General features: G+C 34.8%; 1 protein-coding gene across 10 annotated transcripts in view; it reads left to right on the top strand.

Moving 5' to 3' along the window:
* The window catches only part of LCORL (ligand dependent nuclear receptor corepressor like), an 83,177-nt gene that overhangs the window by 42,410 nt on the left and 22,429 nt on the right, over window positions 1-18,338 (top strand). For 7 of the 10 annotated variants that reach the window (XM_027891190.1, XM_027891196.1, XM_027891188.1 and 4 more), the window contains exons 5-6: window positions 2,224-2,478; window positions 9,162-9,252. In XM_027891190.1, coding sequence (XP_027746991.1) covers window positions 2,224-2,478; window positions 9,162-9,252 — 346 coding nt within the window. Of the gene's footprint in view, window positions 1-2,223; window positions 2,479-9,161; window positions 9,253-10,663; window positions 14,939-18,338 lie in introns of those variants that run through there. The other 3 variants (XM_027891195.1, XM_027891194.1, XM_027891197.1) reach the window with 3 other exon arrangements.

Here is an 18,338-nt window from a genome sequence, read left to right as displayed (position 1 = left end):
TTTGTTCCTAGATAATTCAGTTATTCCGTTTTATCTCTTAACTTTCTTTGTTCTTTTGTTATATTTTACATATACATAAGCACTTTTACACCTATTACCTTACTACTTCAATATCTGTTGAATTTTTTCTTTACTTGTAAGTGTGTCTCTAGGGTGATAAAATTCCAGTTGAACATTTTCTGGCTTCACGATTTAGGGTCAGGAAATAGTAATATAAACAAAGAATACTAATGCATGGATGTTACATGGCAGGGAGAGATCCTTCTCTTTTCTCCATCAGTTTGAATTTTACCTCATACCTCTCTTCTAGAAATGCCTGTCAATTTTAGATATTGGGATAGAGATCTGGTTAAAAGGTTGTCAGAAGTTAGAGCTTTAACCATAAACAGACTTGTTTTGTTATGCCTTGGATAAGTTCTCTTGAAGCCAAGATGTCTAGCATGTACTCAGTCTTTGGGAATCTTGGACCTTCACTTGTACCTCATAAAGCACTACTGAGAGGCCAACCAAAAGGTCTTGAAAGGAAGCATCTGAACAGCAGATCTCATAGGTGTGTGTTTGTAATTCCTTGAAGTGCTCTGTTGGTGAAAATTAATTCTCAAAATGGAATATTTTGAATAAACCTGAAACAAACAAGCGAAAGATCTTCTGTGCATTCGTCTTAAACTTGAACAGCATTATTTGATGAGTCTCAGCTGTCACTCTCTTGCTAATAGATGGTTAAAGCTTCATTGCCATAAAATGCTTGAGCAAATATATGATCCTGCAAACCACCTATTAGGGAATGTACACTTTGCATGCAAACATCTCCCCAGTCCAGGCCTTTCGGTTTCTCCACTTCCGTGAAAACAAAACTCATCTGTCTTATCTGTTTCAGACTAACTGTAGTATCCCAGTAACTACAGAACATGTCCTTTGCTATTCCTTTCATGGACCTAAAAGCTAATTCTCCTGTATCACTGTCACACTTTTAAATCTTTATATCATTGTCCCTTCTTGATTGGAAACATTACCTGTGAACTCAAGGATGGACAGAGTTAAAACATTGAAAAGGATATTTGGTGTGAGGGGGTGTGTTTGTGTGTAGAGTAGAAGGAAAGAAGGAAGAGTGGGATAGTGGAGTACTATTACTGCCTCTTCAAGGAAGACATAGATCTCTGAGCATGGGCAGTTTTGCTTGTCTTGGGAAATGAAGTATTGCAGTCATCAGTGTAGTAACACAGCTTATTTATGTTAAGTTACACATCTTTATTTTATTCTATCTGGTACTTCTGTTAGGATTCTTTATGGTGATTCAAAAATGTAGTTTCAGCTATGTTTGTTAATAAGAGGTTTCACTTTTTTCTAGCTGACAGATAAGATTCAAATAAAGTCATAGATATCTCATGATTTGTTGTTGTTGTTTCTAAATTGAAATACTACTTTCCACGGGACTGTTACATACACAAGCAAATAAAAGAATACTCCAAGCGTAGAAGAGGAAATAAAGGTTTTCTTAAAAGTGTTTTCATTGGTAGCACTTAGGAAATATTCTGAAAATCCTATAAGATTTTACAATAAAAATTTAGAGCTTTATTTTTTTATTCAATTGCTTGTATTACCTTAAATTGTATGTGACATTTTAAGTAGCATCGTATCAGTTTTGACATTTCAATCCTGAATCTACAGTGGATATTATAATCTAATACGAAGGTGAAATAAATCTCTCTTCATTTTTTTTTTCTTTTTAAGGTCAGTTCCTCAAAATTTCAAGTGTTCTATGTTATGTTAATCTATAGAACTACACTTTACTACACATTATTTTGTTATGGTTGTTCTTTGAAAGTAACTTCTTTCTGTATTAATTCACAGCTCATTTAACTTTTGCTGGTTTTATTCAAAATTCTTTATTTTCCAAACTGGAAAGAGTCTACAAATGAAAATTCAACTTATTGCCAACAGTAAATGCACATTCTGACTCCCATAAATAATGCAACCCACATAGTCTTACTTGCATGCTATGATAAAGGAATATGGTAAAAATTACTGATCTCTGCTAAATATGTTCTTCCAAGTGATCTCCAGTTAGGAATGCTCATAAGAAAAAATTATTAGATGTCTGAATTATTACGTTCATTACACATGTACATACTACACACATTTGTGTGCTTATAGGAAGTGTTTATTACAAGAAAAGTAATTGACTCTTAATATATCTGTTGCCTGTGTTTGTTTTATTCCTAGATCTTCCTCAGAACTGTGATCCTAACATTCCCCTAGTTGCTCAGGAATTAATGAAAAAAATGATCCGTCAGTTTGCGATTGAGTACATTTCAAAAAGTAGCAAAATTCAAGAGAACAGAAATGGTTCATCGTTTGAACCAAGTCTGATGTGTAAAAGTGTCCAAATGAACCAAACGGAAAACTCCCTTCAGGAAGAACAGGATAGCCCTCTAGACCTCACTGTGAATCGAACTCAAGAACAGAATACTCAGCAAGGTAAACGTCTGTATCTACTAATTGGTGTTTTGCTGTCATTTATTACTTCATGGCATCTTATTCCATTAAAAAATAAACTTCCATGTCAAATATGTGTTTTACCTTTCCAAATAGTAACAGTGTACAGGAGAAAAAAAGTTATCCTATGTGTTTAAAAAAAGGTTGAAGGAAAATTGATATTGCATCAGCTTAATACTGAAAGAAAAATCATACATTTTCCTTTAAACACCTTGAAAAATGTTATAAGAGAACTGTGTTAAAAAAAAAAACCTCCAAAAAGCTCCACATTCTTTCTGGAAACATTTTTCATAGTATGTGTTAGCAGATAAATATTCTCCTTTCTGAGTGCCTGGGTTAAATAACAGGTATTGGAATTTCACACCTTTGGAATACTGAATCTAAGTCAGCTCACCTGGGGCTCTCACAGGTAACAGTGATTCTGGTAGAAGCCTGAGAGAAGCAAGAAAGATACTGGGATTTCAGAGAGCAAATGTCACTCAGTCAGTGTCAGCCCTTGGACATTTTGATTCTTAAATACAGGCTGATTGGAATGATGGAAAGAGAAGATTAATTTGGAAGGAAATTTCCATACTTCATACCTTAATCATTATAGATCAGTGGAGCTTTCTTAATTGAAAGTAAAGCTAGAGAAATAAAGTCTGTCTCACTATCATTTTCATAAAGGAAATTATTTCTTTGCCTTAAGGAATATTGCTATCCAAAACTGATAACAGTATAATCACAAGAGTGTTTTGGACTTTGAACTAGATTTGGATTAGCAGCAGTTTTCAGGAACGGTTGTGACTGTCATGTGCAACTGAAAGCAGTGGCGAAAGCAGCTTTTGTCTTTTACAGATGTAAGGGTCTATATTAATCCTGTAATACTGCCAACCAAAGGGAAAAGTTGACCTTTTGTCACGTACCATACTAAAAAAGTTGAAAGAAGGCAGAACTAAGTGGTTTGGGTTTCGTTTCATTTGGGGTTTTTTTTTTTTTTTTTATTATACATTGTCAGAATGAGAGCAGATCTGCTCTGTGTGTGCCTAATGATGCAGTCTTTAATTAGATGACATCCTTGGGGACAGGGAACTCTGACATGGATTTCTCATGCTAAGTATACCTATTCTAGATCAAATTTCAAACATCCTTTCTCTTTGACAGCAACTGCTTTAAGAAATAGTGGAATTTCTGCTTTTATTCTGTGTGGTCGGCAGAAACCAGTTAATGCCAGGGTTTAGTAAATACCTTGTGCAGATTAAATCTGGAGAAAATATCTGTTGTTCTTTCTGCTATGGATGAATTACAGATTTTAGAGATTTTATAATGGGCCAGGTTGAGGCACACTTCTTTTGCAAGGGCAATAAAAAATACTTTTCCTGATACCAGTACTATTGCCTTTTGCTTGCTTCAACAGCTGCTTATAAATAACTGGTTTTAAATGTCCATGAGGGAGCAAAGTCCTCAGTGACAGGTTCTAGTTGTTGCTGAGCCCAAATAAATCTTAGAGGAATGAAAGGGAAGGCAGAGGGTGAACAGGGCAGGGACAGGAAGAAAGTTGTGCTGCCACCCTCAGCTATTTGAAAATCCATTAATCTTTTGTCTAAGAAAAACTTTAAACATAGAGAAATTAAGATATTTAAATCTTTTGGTTTTAATATCATTGGAGGGTTTTTTTACAATGAGGCTAAACAAGTTTGGAAATGTGCACCTTCAGTGAAACAGCTTAGGCTAAAGTAGTTGCTCAGCACTCATAGTATACAGGTTACACAGTAAACTGTGTAAGATAATGAAGATTCTCAGAACTTAAACTGCCATGTTTGCTGGAGTGCTTTGCAGATGTTAAAGGTACTGGTCTTGCTGTGAAATTTAGAGCTGCTGATGAAATAAGAGCGTAGTTGGAGAAAGGTGGCTTGAACATCTTACCTATCTGGAAAGTTTAGTGCTTCCTGTTTCCCATGAACATACCAGTTATGAGCTATTTTAGCTTTTCACTGTAGTGATGGCAACACAAGCGAATAAGATCAAGATGAAGAAAGTCTGCTTCCGCATTTTATTTGCACTGTCTTCCATGTGTAAAGATTCATGAAAAAGTTATTTCAATTAGCTTTTGTCAGGGACTATGTGTTATTCTGCCTCTCTCTCACTTCTGTATTTGCCTGAAGGAAGCTTGTTTATAATGAAGTGTCACATGCTTACATTTTTTAATTGGATATATTTTTAAAAATACATAGTTCTGTATCTAACACAGTGTATTTCTTCAGTTTGGAGACTTATAAAAGCTATACCAGGATTCCCTTCTTAGTAGTATCATTTAGTTGTCATGCAACTCTCCTTACCATTTGCTATTTGTAATTCCTATTAGGATTTCCAAATGAATTGGCAATAACAGAGTAGGAAGTTCAAATTTGTTCAAATTTGGTGCATCCTCAAAGTTGAAGTCTTTTCAATTCAAATCCTGTTAAGCAGATAATGACTTAAATATAAATGCTGTATGTTCATTTTCTGTTTAGGCAGCTGCTTTGTATTTATGGTAGTTGTCTTTGGACAGACAGTCTTGTTTCTTTACTATGGCAGTGATTCTTGCACTTGAGAGGAAGGTGTAAACTATTTTCCAGATTACTAGAAGCAGTTGTTTTTGGACTAAGCAGACCCAAGCTAAGTGCCAGCTCAACACTGAAAAAAAGGTTCTGCCACTGAAGTTCTCCATTGCAGAAAACTTTTTACTTTCCTCCAGTACCTACAGGCCATCTCTGAAGCACTCCAAAAAACCCCTCAGATCTGTCACTTCCGGACCTGATACCACTGTGTGTTTGGCTTACATGGCAGTTGCAGTAGTTGGGGTGCGCTATAGGGTGGCATCTGCAAGAAGGTATCAGGGCTTCCCTGTGCAAGGCGGAGCCAGCTCTGCAACAGAGATCCAAGTGGAGCGCATCAGGGAGGCTCGTGCCACTGTGGAAGTGCACTTAAAGTGCAAAAATGCTGGACAGGCAGAGGAGTGAGAAACAGCACAGTGAACAACAAGATGAGAGAAAGGGGAAGGGAGGTACTCCAGAAATCAGAGTAGATATTTCTGTGGAGCACAGCAAGAGGGTCACAGTGAAGCAGGTGTTCCACTGCAGGTTATGGAGCAGGTATTATATATACATTGCACTACAGCCCACCCCTGTGATGCAAGGGTAGTGGGTGTGCAGTGTCCACTGTCTTTACCTAATGGTTTCTCTGTGCTGTTGGGCTTTCCTCTGCTATTTCTTCATTCTTTTTTTTCCTGTTTTCTCTGTCCATTTGGCACTTTTTCCCCATTCTTAAATGTGATTTCCCAGAGGTTCAGCCCAAATGGCTCAGCTGTGCCCTGCAGTGGGTCTGTTGGAGCCAGCCAGGACCGTCTCTGTCCGGCACAGGGCAGCCCATGGCCTGTCCTAACAGATGCTGCCAAGACCGCGCTGTGGACACCCACTACTTGGCCACACTAGGAGTAGAGTGCCTGCCATGTCTGGATACTGTGAACTCACTAGAGTACGTTGTCTGATCCAATAAGAAAGTTCATAATAGCTAGTGAGGGATCTCCTGAAACCCAGAAATTGCTAAAATCGGTGCAGAAATACCAATTGTAAGAACTCAAGGTTGACCCATATGGTTTCTGTTGCTTCCTCTTCTCCTCCCTTTTTCTCTAACATCAGTAGTCGGGAGGAGTTTCAAATGATTGTAGTCCTAATTATTTTGAAGATGAACTTTGATCACACTTAGTTATGTCTTAGTTACCTGATGATCTGGTGCTGAGAAGCAAAGGGCAGAGATTGAGCCATTTCTTTGAAGATCAAAATGATTTAATTTGCACAGAAATACCTTCATTAGAAGACCATGAGTAGCACATCTGAAAAACATCTAAGAATTTTTCTGTATTATCCAGTGTTACATAGTATTGTTTATGAAGACTGTCATCTTAGTAGTCATGGCTTTAGCTAAAGAGTGGAAGTAATTTCATGTCTTTTATTAAAACCACTCTAGAGAATAGTTTTTCTGTTCCTGATATCATTCAGTTCCTGTCCAGAATTCTTGCTTTATTACCTGTTTTGAGTTATTTGATAAGAAATAATAGAAAGTTCTGGCTCAGCTTAGAGAAAACTACTCCTACCTTGCAAGTAACAAGTTCATTGTCCACATATAGGATGCCCCTTCACAAACTTTTTGGTCTTGTACCTAATGTACAAAAGTGAACTTTGGTATTGCTGTGTATATATACGTATGTTCCTTTCATTAGGTGGGATTTCATTATGTCTTAAGGCTTTATAGCAGATGCTCTCACTTGCCTACCAATTAGAGGTGGGTTTTTGTGAGGGTATTTTTTTTTTGTTTAGTTTGGTTTTTGCTTTCTGGTTTTTGGGTTTTTTTAATTCAAGTGAAATCACTGAATAAAAATCTGGAGTGCAGTGACTTTTTCTGGTATTTTGTGTGGATATCAAATTTCTTGCATGTTTTTTTTTTTTTTACTGAGTATAGTTTTCCCATAAAGCATTGTCTTCAGGGAAGTGTCATGGACTTAATGCATTTGCTGAGTTGGAGAAACGATCTTGAATGTGAAATTACTTCAGTTCTGCTTACCCTTTAGAGGCCCAAAATATATCTAATTTTTTGTTGCAGAAGCCTGCATTTTCAGTACTGTGTTCTTTTTAGTAATTTTTCAATTTAATGCTAGCCTTGTGTTGTCAAAACCAATTCTGAAAGACTGGAAATGAAAATTATTTTGGTCAGATTTCATTATAGAATCCTATAAGAACCTTTGGGGTTTTTTTTGTTGAGGCTTTTTTTTTTTTTTTTTTGGTAAAAATTTAGTTAGCTTGAAATTTTTTTTTGTAAATTGATTAGAGATGATTAGCTCTTCATTGCTTGATGAGTTGTCAACTTTGAAGTAGATTTTTCTCCAGTGATCTCCTCTAAACTTTATCATATTACCTATGAATATCAATTGCAGACGGGAAAACTGTTGTGAAAGGGAACACACGAACACTTAAGAAAGAGATGTCCTTTGTATGACCATCAGAACACAGCATATAAAATCTGTCTTGCACAGGACTTGGGGACACTGCAAGCTGGAGTATTCGGTGGGCAAAATAGTCCCTGTAGAGTATTTCTGTAGTGGTTTTGATTGGCTTTTTCTTCTTTAATATCACTGCATCAGGGAGGTTGATTAACATTAGTCCTTCCTTTAACTTTCTTAGGGCTAAGGAAGACTTTGAAAGGAATATATTCAGGAGAAAAGGAGCATCTTTGACAAGTGGCATATTTATAAATATTTTTCTCCTAATGCTGACTCATGATGTTACTTTGTCTACCCTTCTCCTGCAAAATAGTTGCGGAAGAACAGTCAGAAAGCAGTCCAAAACAAATAGTTGGATTTGATTATTACACAGAACTCTATTTCTTTGCATTATTGGTATAAAGGAGAGGTACCCAAAGCATGTTCCTGACTTCTTATTCGATTGTTGGCATTTGGATTCTTCAGCCAGTGCTTCATGTCTGCATCTTAGCCTGTGGGAAAATATATACAGTTGATTGATGCTTTAGAAATAATGACCAGTAACATGAAAATGACACTGTAAATGTAATAAGGGGTAGTATAAGGGTGATTGTAGAGCTGAATGTTGAGCTACATGTTGAAACTCAAAATTGAATTCGCAGAGCTCAGGCACACAAAACAGCCCAAGTTTGAAACAGAGAACCAAGGAAGAAAGGTATGAAATTAAATATATTCAGGGGACTTATTATAATTAAAATGTGATTGATTTTTTTTTTTTAAGAAAAAACTTTAAACTAAAAGTAGTATTTCAAGTGCTAATTAGTTTCTTTCGTTTTCAGTGTTTTTAAATACTGATTTTTTTAAAGTATGTTTTCCTATTTCAGTGCTTCATAGACTTCAAGAGCCAGCTATAAATCTTGAATTTAGCATTTACCAGTGACTTAACAGAGCAGACTCCCACCCCAGATTCCCACCTCTTCCTGTTTCTTTAATTTCGTTATTGCGTATATGTGGAGGCAGCAGGAGGAATATCTATAAATAAACTGTTAAAACCTTTAATGACATAGGTCTCATTTTCTTAAAACCCTGTACTGAGTTCAAGCTTGCTTCCCAGTTGCTGGAGTACTACCTGCTTATCCAGTTACCTGGTCTGGTCTCACAGCTGACCCTACTCTGAGCAGGAGGTTGGTCTAGAGGCCTCCTGAGATCCTTATTAACCTGAATTATCCTGTAGGCCTAGGATTTGGTTAGGTCGATTTTAACTTCAGCATCAGACTTGTTTGCTTACAGCATGTAAATATGAATAATAGTAATAGTAATATCCAGTGCATTGTTTTGCGTGCCTTGAAAGTAAACAGTGCAATCTAGATGCATATGTGATTTTAAGGAAAGCAGTCATGTTTTTGTTTAATACAGATTCTTTTAGATTTTATTCTTTCCAAATGGGTTTACTCTTTATTTTTTTCCATTTTTTAAAAAAGTGTTTTTCCAAATGAAATGTACAAAATCATTTGCTGAGGGCTGACATTGTTAACAGAATATGGTGTTAGAAATTTTACAAGATAAAGTAGCTGCTTGAAAGTTGTGCCATAGGTAAAAAATATTTGCTAACGAAATCTTTTGAGATCATCCTTAAACCGCTGTTATCATCACTACTCGTTCTTTGCAGGGGATGGAGTGCTAGATCTCTCTACAAAGAAAAGCGCAAGGTTGGAAGAACCAAAATACGATCCATTGTGTTCTGAAAACTCAGTGTCTGGGTAAGCAACATTTAGGACTCTCTTTGGCTTATTTAAAAGACAATCCGGGTTCCTCTTCTCTGGTCAGGTTTTATGTTCATAACATACTTGTATATACTGGCACACACATGTGGTTCCTATTTTGCTTTCAAAAGAATTTTTGTCACTCATAAGTGTGTGTCTATGTATATATCATATGTTTCATTTGTCTTTTTCCTTTTTTTCTGTTTAAAGAAAAGTTATCAGAACAATCACCAAACTTTAGTTCATGTTACTAAAAATTACCTGAAAATTGATTACATAACACATTAAAAGTAATAGAAGAGTAGAAGAAAATGCAAATAATTCTTTTAGAGTTTATTTAGGAAACTTCAATTTTGGACAAAAATGACCACGTTAATAATTAGATGTAAAATGTTCTTCAACTAACATGAACGAGTTAAATGACTATTATCTATAACATTCTTTAATAAGAGAGAGCAAGCGCGTGAGAGAGAGCTCTTAATCATCATACTTAAACTTACATCATGGTTCTGACTATGGTGTGTGGTGGCAAATGGTTAAATGTCTTTATTCAGCATGGAGAATGTTATTGCATCTGCTGAAAGCTACCACAAAATTAGTGAAATGCATTGTTTTGTTGGATTTTATGATCTTGGCATCCTCCCATCCACTAGCCATAGCAGGACCCTTTTTTGTCACCTGTACGTCTTACCAAATAACTTATTACAGATAGGACTACAGTAGCAGTATTTGTTGAATGATGTAAAAGTGCATTTTATTAATTTGCTCATACGAAGAAGTTTGAAAATGAGTATGACTTTGTAACTAGTGAGCTGTAAGTAGTGACTAGAAGTTTCTAAAACTGTGTCTCATTTTGCGAAAATGGACTTGATTGTTAACGACAGCACTTTTATCTTACTGTTGTAGAAAGCCTAGTTTCGTGTAAGTCTGGGATGTTTGTGTGTAGTTATGTACTTATTGCTGCAAATTTTCTATGAGGGGGTTGACTCTTTTATTACTTGTTTAGCGGTAACGTCACGTTTCTACTAACAAAAACTCCTTCAGGATTTGGGTATTTAACGGAATGTTAATTGTATAACTAAAATTATAACAGTGTTGCTCTGCAAGCATGTGAACAAGGGAATATAACAAGCACATGAGACTATTATCAAATACTGAGCTAGGATATAAAGTTCTTGGAAGGGCTGCTGTAGAAGCCACCGTATGATTTTTGATGCACTGTCCTACCAGAACTGTAACATTTTGCTAGGATAATCATTTAACTACCACATCTCAAAGGCTAAAAAGTATCAGAAGCAGTGATGTTACCGAAGCAAGGAGTATAATAAAGGAGTGGACCCTTCCCTTCCATAGCTGTGTGAGAGTCTCTCATACATCAGTTTACCATCGTTTCATTCCATCCATCCAGGAGACTACACAGAAACAGAGAGGACTATGTGGAAAGAAGTGCTGAGTTTGCAGATGGTTTACTCTCAAAAGCTTTGAAAGACATTCAGTCTGGAGCACTGGACATAAATAAAGCAGGCATACTTTATGGCATACCTCAAAAAACTTTACTTCTCCACTTAGAAGCCTTACCAGCAGGAAAGCCTGCACCTTTTAAAAATAAAACTCGAGATTTCAATGATAGTTATTCATTTAAAGACAGTAAAGAAACTTGTGCAGTCCTACAAAAAGTAGCCTTGTGGGCAAGAGCTCAAGCAGAGCGCACAGAAAAAAGTAAACTCAGTCTACTTGAAACCTCAGAATTAAAATTCCCAACAGCTTCCAGTTACCTCCACCAGTTAACTCTACAGAGAATGGTCACTCAATTTAAAGAGAAAAGTGAAAATCTACAATATGAAACTTCAAGTCCTACTGTACAATTAAAAATTCCTCAGCTAAGAATAAGTTCTGTGTCCAAACCACAGTCTGATACTGCTGGTCTTCTGGATGTTATGTACCACGTTTCTAAAACCTCCTCAGTCTTAGAAGGATCAGCTCTTCAAAAATTGAAAAATATCCTCCCTAAACAGAACAAAATTGAATGTTCTGGACCTGTAACTCACTCAAGTGTTGACTCCTACTTTCTGCATGGGGACCTCTCTCCTTTGTGTCTTAATGCTAAGAATGGGACAGTAGATGGAACCTCAGAAAATACAGAAGATAGTTTGGATCGTAAAGATAATAAGCAACCAAGAAAAAAACGTGGCCGCTATCGGCAGTATGATCACGAAATAATGGAAGAAGCAATTGCAATGGTAATGAGTGGGAAAATGAGTGTTTCCAAAGCACAAGGAATTTATGGGGTACCTCACAGCACTTTAGAATATAAAGTAAAAGAAAGATCTGGAACATTGAAGACTCCACCGAAGAAGAAACTCCGATTACCAGATACTGGCTTATTTAATATGACAGATTCAGGGACTGGCAGCTGCAAAAATAGTAGCAAGCCTGTGTAGAATAATTGTTAGAGAATTGTTTTGTGTGTGTGTGTATGTATGTCTGTATACACACACTATGTGAGAAATACATATGCTCACTCTGACAGACGACATGAAACTATACAGATCAAAAACCACATACATGCCTTTTGAAAAATAGTTTTATTCAGGGTTTTCACTGTGGACAGAATTATAGAGTTGCTCACTTAATTCTGATAGTGTGTATTTAATATAATCCTTGTATAAATAGGTGAAAAGATTCAGGTTTTATTTAGTAGTCAATAGCATAAAGATGTTTTGGGAAAAGAAGTATTTGTCATGTGAAGCATAATTTTTAATTGGTGGAGAACCACTTTACCCATTCAATTATCCATCTTATTATGGAAATACACAACCAAGGGTTAGCAGACTTTTATAGTTCACAAAATACTTGCAATAAATTGTAAGTAACTCAGATTATACAAAGCAATGGATTTAAAGAAAAAAAAAAAGGCTAGTTCCTTACAAGGAAGTGGATTTGTGAAGTATTAGTAGGATATAGTACATTCTGTGAAAGAAAAAAGTTTATCGTTACTTAAATATCCAATACAAGTAAGAAAAACATTTCATTACTAAAAATGTGTGTTTAGCAGGCATAAACTGCATTTTTTTATCATTTTAAGAAAATTTTGTTGTTTGTTTAGAAAGAAATTGGTGTTTACAAAGTGTACACTTAAGAAATCTGAGAAATTACTGTAGTTATAGAATTATTAAATATGAAATAAGATGGATTACTAAGAGCATAAAATAATTTAAACTTTAACATAATTTTTCCTTTTTAGTTTGACGATTAAGGTAACTTGTAAGGTTTAAAAAGAAAGATGGAATGCAACTTAGAGCATGTTCATAATGTGCACAGAATGAGCTTAAGAATGGTTTGGGTTTGTTTGTTTTTTTGTTTAAACGTGCTGGTTAGTTGATGTTATGACTACTTAAAATTTATTTAAGGATTGTGTCACACTCCTATTGAAAAACCTCACTGTAACTGTAATGTATTTGCTGCTGTGACATTTCAAAACATTTTCAGTTTATCAAAATGAATACCAAGTTACATTATCATTTTGCTAATAACCAAATTTGCAGTTCAGGGTCTTGATAGAAATACAAATATTAAACAGTGAAGCTGTTTTGAACTTTCAATAATATAAAGTCTTTATAAATTTGGTAGTTAGAAGTTAGTTCATTTTAAATACGTAACTTTTAATAGAATTTAAGGGAGACCAATTACCTTCAAATTGCAGTTTTTACATAAATTTCAAAGTATTTACATTGGACTTTTTATCACACTTAATTTTTTTATGTAATATCAAAAGCATATGTCTACATATGAATGGGGGGCTTGCTTCATACATTTACTATTGAACATCAATGCCCTTTTCCTCCTAACATGTGTTTTTTTCTGTATGCATCTAATTTGGCATAGAAAAAGACTTTTCTTCAACTTTTATAGGTGTGGTACACATGCACATATTTTTTTTCCCCACTTAAATTTGCATGTGTATGGGTTAATTATATAAATGAATTGGTACATTAGATACATATGGGCCACATCAGGTAATTCTATTTATAGATAAACTTGCCGTTAAATTCAGTGGAGAGCATACTGCAATACTGATGGCAAAATCTAGCCCATATCTATTAACACTACTAAAAAATAACTCCTATTTTAAAACAGAATAATCCTCTGAAACTGCACAACCAGTATCTCAGTTCTTTGGTCTCTCAGATCTACACTGAATCTCCTTCAGTCATTAAGGTTTACTTGCATATTACAGAATGAATCTCTCAGGCACATGGTGTGATTCTTGGGGTGTCCTGTGCAGGGCCAGGAGTTGGACTCGATGATCCTGATGGGTCCCTTCCAACTCAGCAGATTCTATGATTCTAAGATTTTAGGCAGAAGTGTACCTGATCAAGAGTTTGCAGAAGAGCAGGTGTCAGGGTCATCTTTTCGTTTTAAAAGAATTAAGCCATATTTTGTGAGGGAGGGCCAGAAGGATTAATTTGTGAATATATCCCCACTGAAAAATGCAGTTGAAAAAACGTAAACATTTCAACATCTGTCTTTATACCGTTTTACTTGCAAAAATCTGGGGCTTCGATACATTGCCTACTATTTGTACCATACTGATGTTTTCTACTCCTCAGACAAAGTTAGAAATTTGAGTCAGAACTTTATATTGAAGGCAAGTAACAGTACTCTTTTTATATCGTTTAAAAGATGACCTGACCAAAAATTTAACAGGATTCATAAAATCAGGGATCATTTTACTATTGACTTAACAGTACTCAGTAGTTTTGTATGTAATATTATAATTAATTTTCAACATTTTAGTATTTGTATTTATTTTTTGGTCAGAAATAGTAATTAAGATATTTTTTGATAGTTTATAGATGATACTCAACCTGTAAGTGTTTAAAAGAACAGAATTATTTGTTTCTAATTATTAGGCTAACCTTTAATTACACAACTAAGGAAAGGCAGGGAAATGTGTAAATTCTCCTTCCCCAACCCCTATATATTTCATTAATTGTCATTTAAATTATACATTTTGAACTGTTTTATAAATTCAGTTACCAGTCACTACTTAGTAATTGACAATTTCTGAAAATTCCTGTTTCAGCAGACTTTTAAATGAAGGTGAAAGCAAGCCCTACATGCTTTCTACTTATTTGAATGTTTCTCAAGTATTTTATATTAAAAAACAGTGCCTCTGTTTTTAGAACTACTGCTCAGTAAAGCTGTTTAAACCATTTCTGGTAGCTAATGACAATTTTATATTAAATTGTATATTAACTTTAGTGAGACTGATTTTTTTAGTTGTTTACAGTACAAATACTTGTATTTGTTTTTTAATTGCAGTATTTCCATTGTCGCAGTAATTTAGTAAAACTCTGTGGCTGCCTTGATTTTTGACAGATTTTTGTTAACAACTGATTTTTAGGCAATTAGTTATATTTATGCATAAATCAATTGCACTATAATTCATGAATTATTTATTACAATATTTTCTAATGAATTCCATGTATTTGTCTTGTGTTGTAAATGTACTGTAATTCTGTTTCTTCTTTGTGTTGTTATATTCCTAAATCTGATTGTATGAATTTAATTGTTTAGTTAACGTGTTTCTACGTTGTAATTTGTAGTAAAGCACTTCAATGCTTTTGCACATAAATTTACAACACTGATGTGTGATTGATTTGCTCATTCAGTAAAAAAATAAGAAAGAAACAAAAACCTGTACACTGACTTATTTGACTTATTCCTGAGGCACAAGTTTATTAGCAGTGGCATAAGATCAAGAACTGTACCAATTAAGCACATAATGACTAACTTGCTATGAGAATTTCATCAGAAATAGCAGCTTTAAGGATGGTTTCTTTTCTCAGATTGATTCATTGCTCATTAATGAGAAGAAATTCAGAGAACTAATTTTCTAACAGTTACCCTCTTTAGTTTGCAGCTAAAAATTATACATTACAGATAACATATAGCTTTTTTTAGGTATTTACTTACTTAGTAAAGTCAGAAAACAAACATTTCTGTAAGACAGATTCATATTTCCATAATAGTTTATGCCGTTCGTATGAGTACTTGAAAGTATGTTTTTTGTTCCTGTTCCCAGTCTGTAGAGAACTTGCTAGATTCATCTATCTTATCTCTGTCTTGAGATGACAGAAGACATACCTCTAGGGAAGGACCTCCTCTGGTAGTCCTCTGGTAGAGCTCTTTCCTGATAGTTTTTGTGGAGGAGGCAAAGTTTTACTGCCTTTATACATAAAATAATACGTTGAAAGGCAGGTGATGAACCTTATCATGAACCTTTGTGCCAGTTTTGGACTCCAGCCAGTCCCCACTCCTTGTCACTAACTGCCTCTGTCCTCTAGAAAGGAAATAGTGTCATTCCATGCTTTACCTTTGTCTGCAGTGATGCCTTGCACAAAGGTACGGGGGGAGCAGTGCATATTGGCCCTCTCACCCCAACCCCTCCCTTTCCGTCCCACACTCTCCAGCCATCTTTCTGTCTGTGGTTTGGAGGAGATGTAAGACAGTTCTGTGAAGGAAGCATGCAGTTGTGAAAGTGATAGCTCTTCCTTCTATGAAATTACTGTTTAAGCCTTATATCCTGAGGATAGTCTAAACTGCTGTGTGCCAATGCAGATTTAAAGAGCTGTAGGAAGGAATTGCAAGAGACTGAAGCATAATTCCATAGTTTTATTGAAAAGCTACTAAATATTAGTTTGCTTAAAAATATTGACATCTCTTCAGAAAGACATTTCAGGGAAAATGTATTGCTTTAATGCTTTGTGTTGTAAGCTCTGCTCCCAGATGGTGATTGAGTAAGGGCTTGATGTGTTTCCACAAACTTGGAAGATCATTTGGAATGTGGTGCTATTGTAATAGGTGAAGTTAAGTTGTCTATCAGCTTTACAAACTAACTCACGCTAAGGGAAAGCAGGTCATAGACATTACACAGGGGTAGATAACGAGGAAAGAAATTGTTTTAGAGGAATGTCCAGTATGTCTGTGATAACCAGGATATTCCTTTATACAAGTTGATCTTCACTTAGCAAATGCAAAACAGTTTGTGGAAAGTCTGTGGAAATTTTGGTTACTGACTTTGAGAAGGTTATAGGGTTCCAGACACTGAACAGACTTTAAGTAGCAGTTATGGATACAGGTTCTCTACAATTAAAGTTCTCCAGTGAAACTACAGACCTACCTTGAAAGTCTAGAAAGACAGAAAGGTACCTGTTTAAAGATTCAGTCCAAAAAAAGACTACTGTAGCTATCTTTTTAGCAAATTAGTACTTAAAAAATTTACTCTTGGTATACAAACGAAATATTGAAGATGAAGACATGGTGCTATATAAATTTTTCTAGTTGGCCTTTCAAAACATTGTTTAATTAAAGTCATGGTGGTGGGGAAGGCAGTTAGCTTTTATCCTTTATCCTTTTGTCCTTTATTGTATTGCTAGAATAAGCTTTGTTTTCACAAGTGTTGATACGTTTCAGCACCTTGCGACTCCTGAATTAGTTGAAGTCAGATTCAGAAGAGTAGTGGTACTGCAAAAACAGTTAAATCCTGGCAATGACATTCTGTTGAATAATGTTGTTTCTACTTTAGATTGCAGGTTCAAAGAGGATTTTAAGACTTAATTATTTCAGTTTAAACATAATCACAATTTCAACTAATACCAGCACAATTATCTTGCACTTTTACGAGTTAGTATCACGTAGATGCTTGATTTTGAATATATACCATTTCATACTGAATGTTATAGGAGAAGGAAAAAACACAAAGAATTATTATGTAGAGTTGGCTGTTTTTAAGCTCTAAACTTTAAAATCTGCATAGGACAATAACAATACAAATTTGTGTGTAATAATTTCTAGTAAGAAACTTAGAGCTAAAAGTTATTAGTGATATAATAATTCTGAGTATGTGTTAATTAATGAATAGGTAACTTTATATAAATACAGTGCATTAAATTTTAAATATGTTTGTTCATTGATCAATATAGTTGTAAACCAAATCAAAATGAAATTTTTTCAAAGTATAGGCTTAAATGCAAAAAAATTACAGGGGATAATAGGAAAAAAAGTTAGTGTCATGTTCAGAGTTTGGTGATATGTTTAAATAATACATACTTTTCTAAAACAGAATTCTTCTAACATTTTCTGCTCATGCAATTGGTTTCAGTAAAACATTTGAACTAGGTGTTAACTATCTGTTGATAGTTGCTATCCAGCATAAGGATTTTGTATTTAATTGAAGAAATACCTGTATTAATTTCTACCATGGAAAATTTTCAGCTTTTCAATATAAATGATTGATTAGGTAAGTAGTGACATTAGTTTTAATAATTTATAAGAAATTGATTAAATAGTTAAGATAGTATTTTATAAGTTATTTTATTTTTAGTTAATATCTTTGAGAACAACTGCTCAAAAGTCCTGTCTAGATATAGGCCTACCCTGCATTTGAGATTTAAGGGATATTAATCTTTATCACAGAAGTTACTTATTCCAATGGTAATTATCTCTGTTTTTGTTTAATGAAGGAATCTCTGTATGTGTGTGCGTGTGCGTGTGTGTGTGTGTGTGTGTGTGTAATATATTACAATGAAGAGCCTGTGATGCACCACTGCAATTTATTTGAAAACTGGAAGTCAAATTTTTACCTTCAAAGAACAATAACAGTAGCAAGTGGCTGTTTTTCCCATTTTCTGTTAGCTTGTTAGGTATTCTTTAAAAATAAATCTAGAAATAAAAATGTCCTTATAAATATCTTCAAGTTATATCCTGAAAAGCACTCAATACACTTGGATATTTAAATATCTAAGAGTGGGATTTGGGAGAGATGGATCCATTCTTTCTTCTGCCACAACCTTGACCTTAGTCATTTACCTTCTCTGTGCCTCAGTTAGTGAAATGGGAGCAATACGAAGCTCACCAGGTTCTTGGTGAGATTTTCCTTCATTAACGGCTAAAATAGTTTGAAATATCAGAAAGTTAACATTATTGTAATTATAGATATAGTTCTTTTTGCCCCTAATTTCTTCCTGGTTATTTTTCTTAAAGGTAGTGTTGTCACTGACAAGATAAGGTGCACATCA

The sequence above is a fragment of the Empidonax traillii genome, unplaced genomic scaffold (assembly GCF_003031625.1).
Source record: "Empidonax traillii isolate 1590-97213 ecotype Southwest subspecies unplaced genomic scaffold, ASM303162v1 scaffold312:size2399984, whole genome shotgun sequence".
NCBI classification, from domain to species: domain Eukaryota; kingdom Metazoa; phylum Chordata; class Aves; order Passeriformes; family Tyrannidae; genus Empidonax; species Empidonax traillii.
Note: the sequence above shows the minus strand (reverse complement) of the source record. Positions and strands in the feature narration are given on the sequence as shown.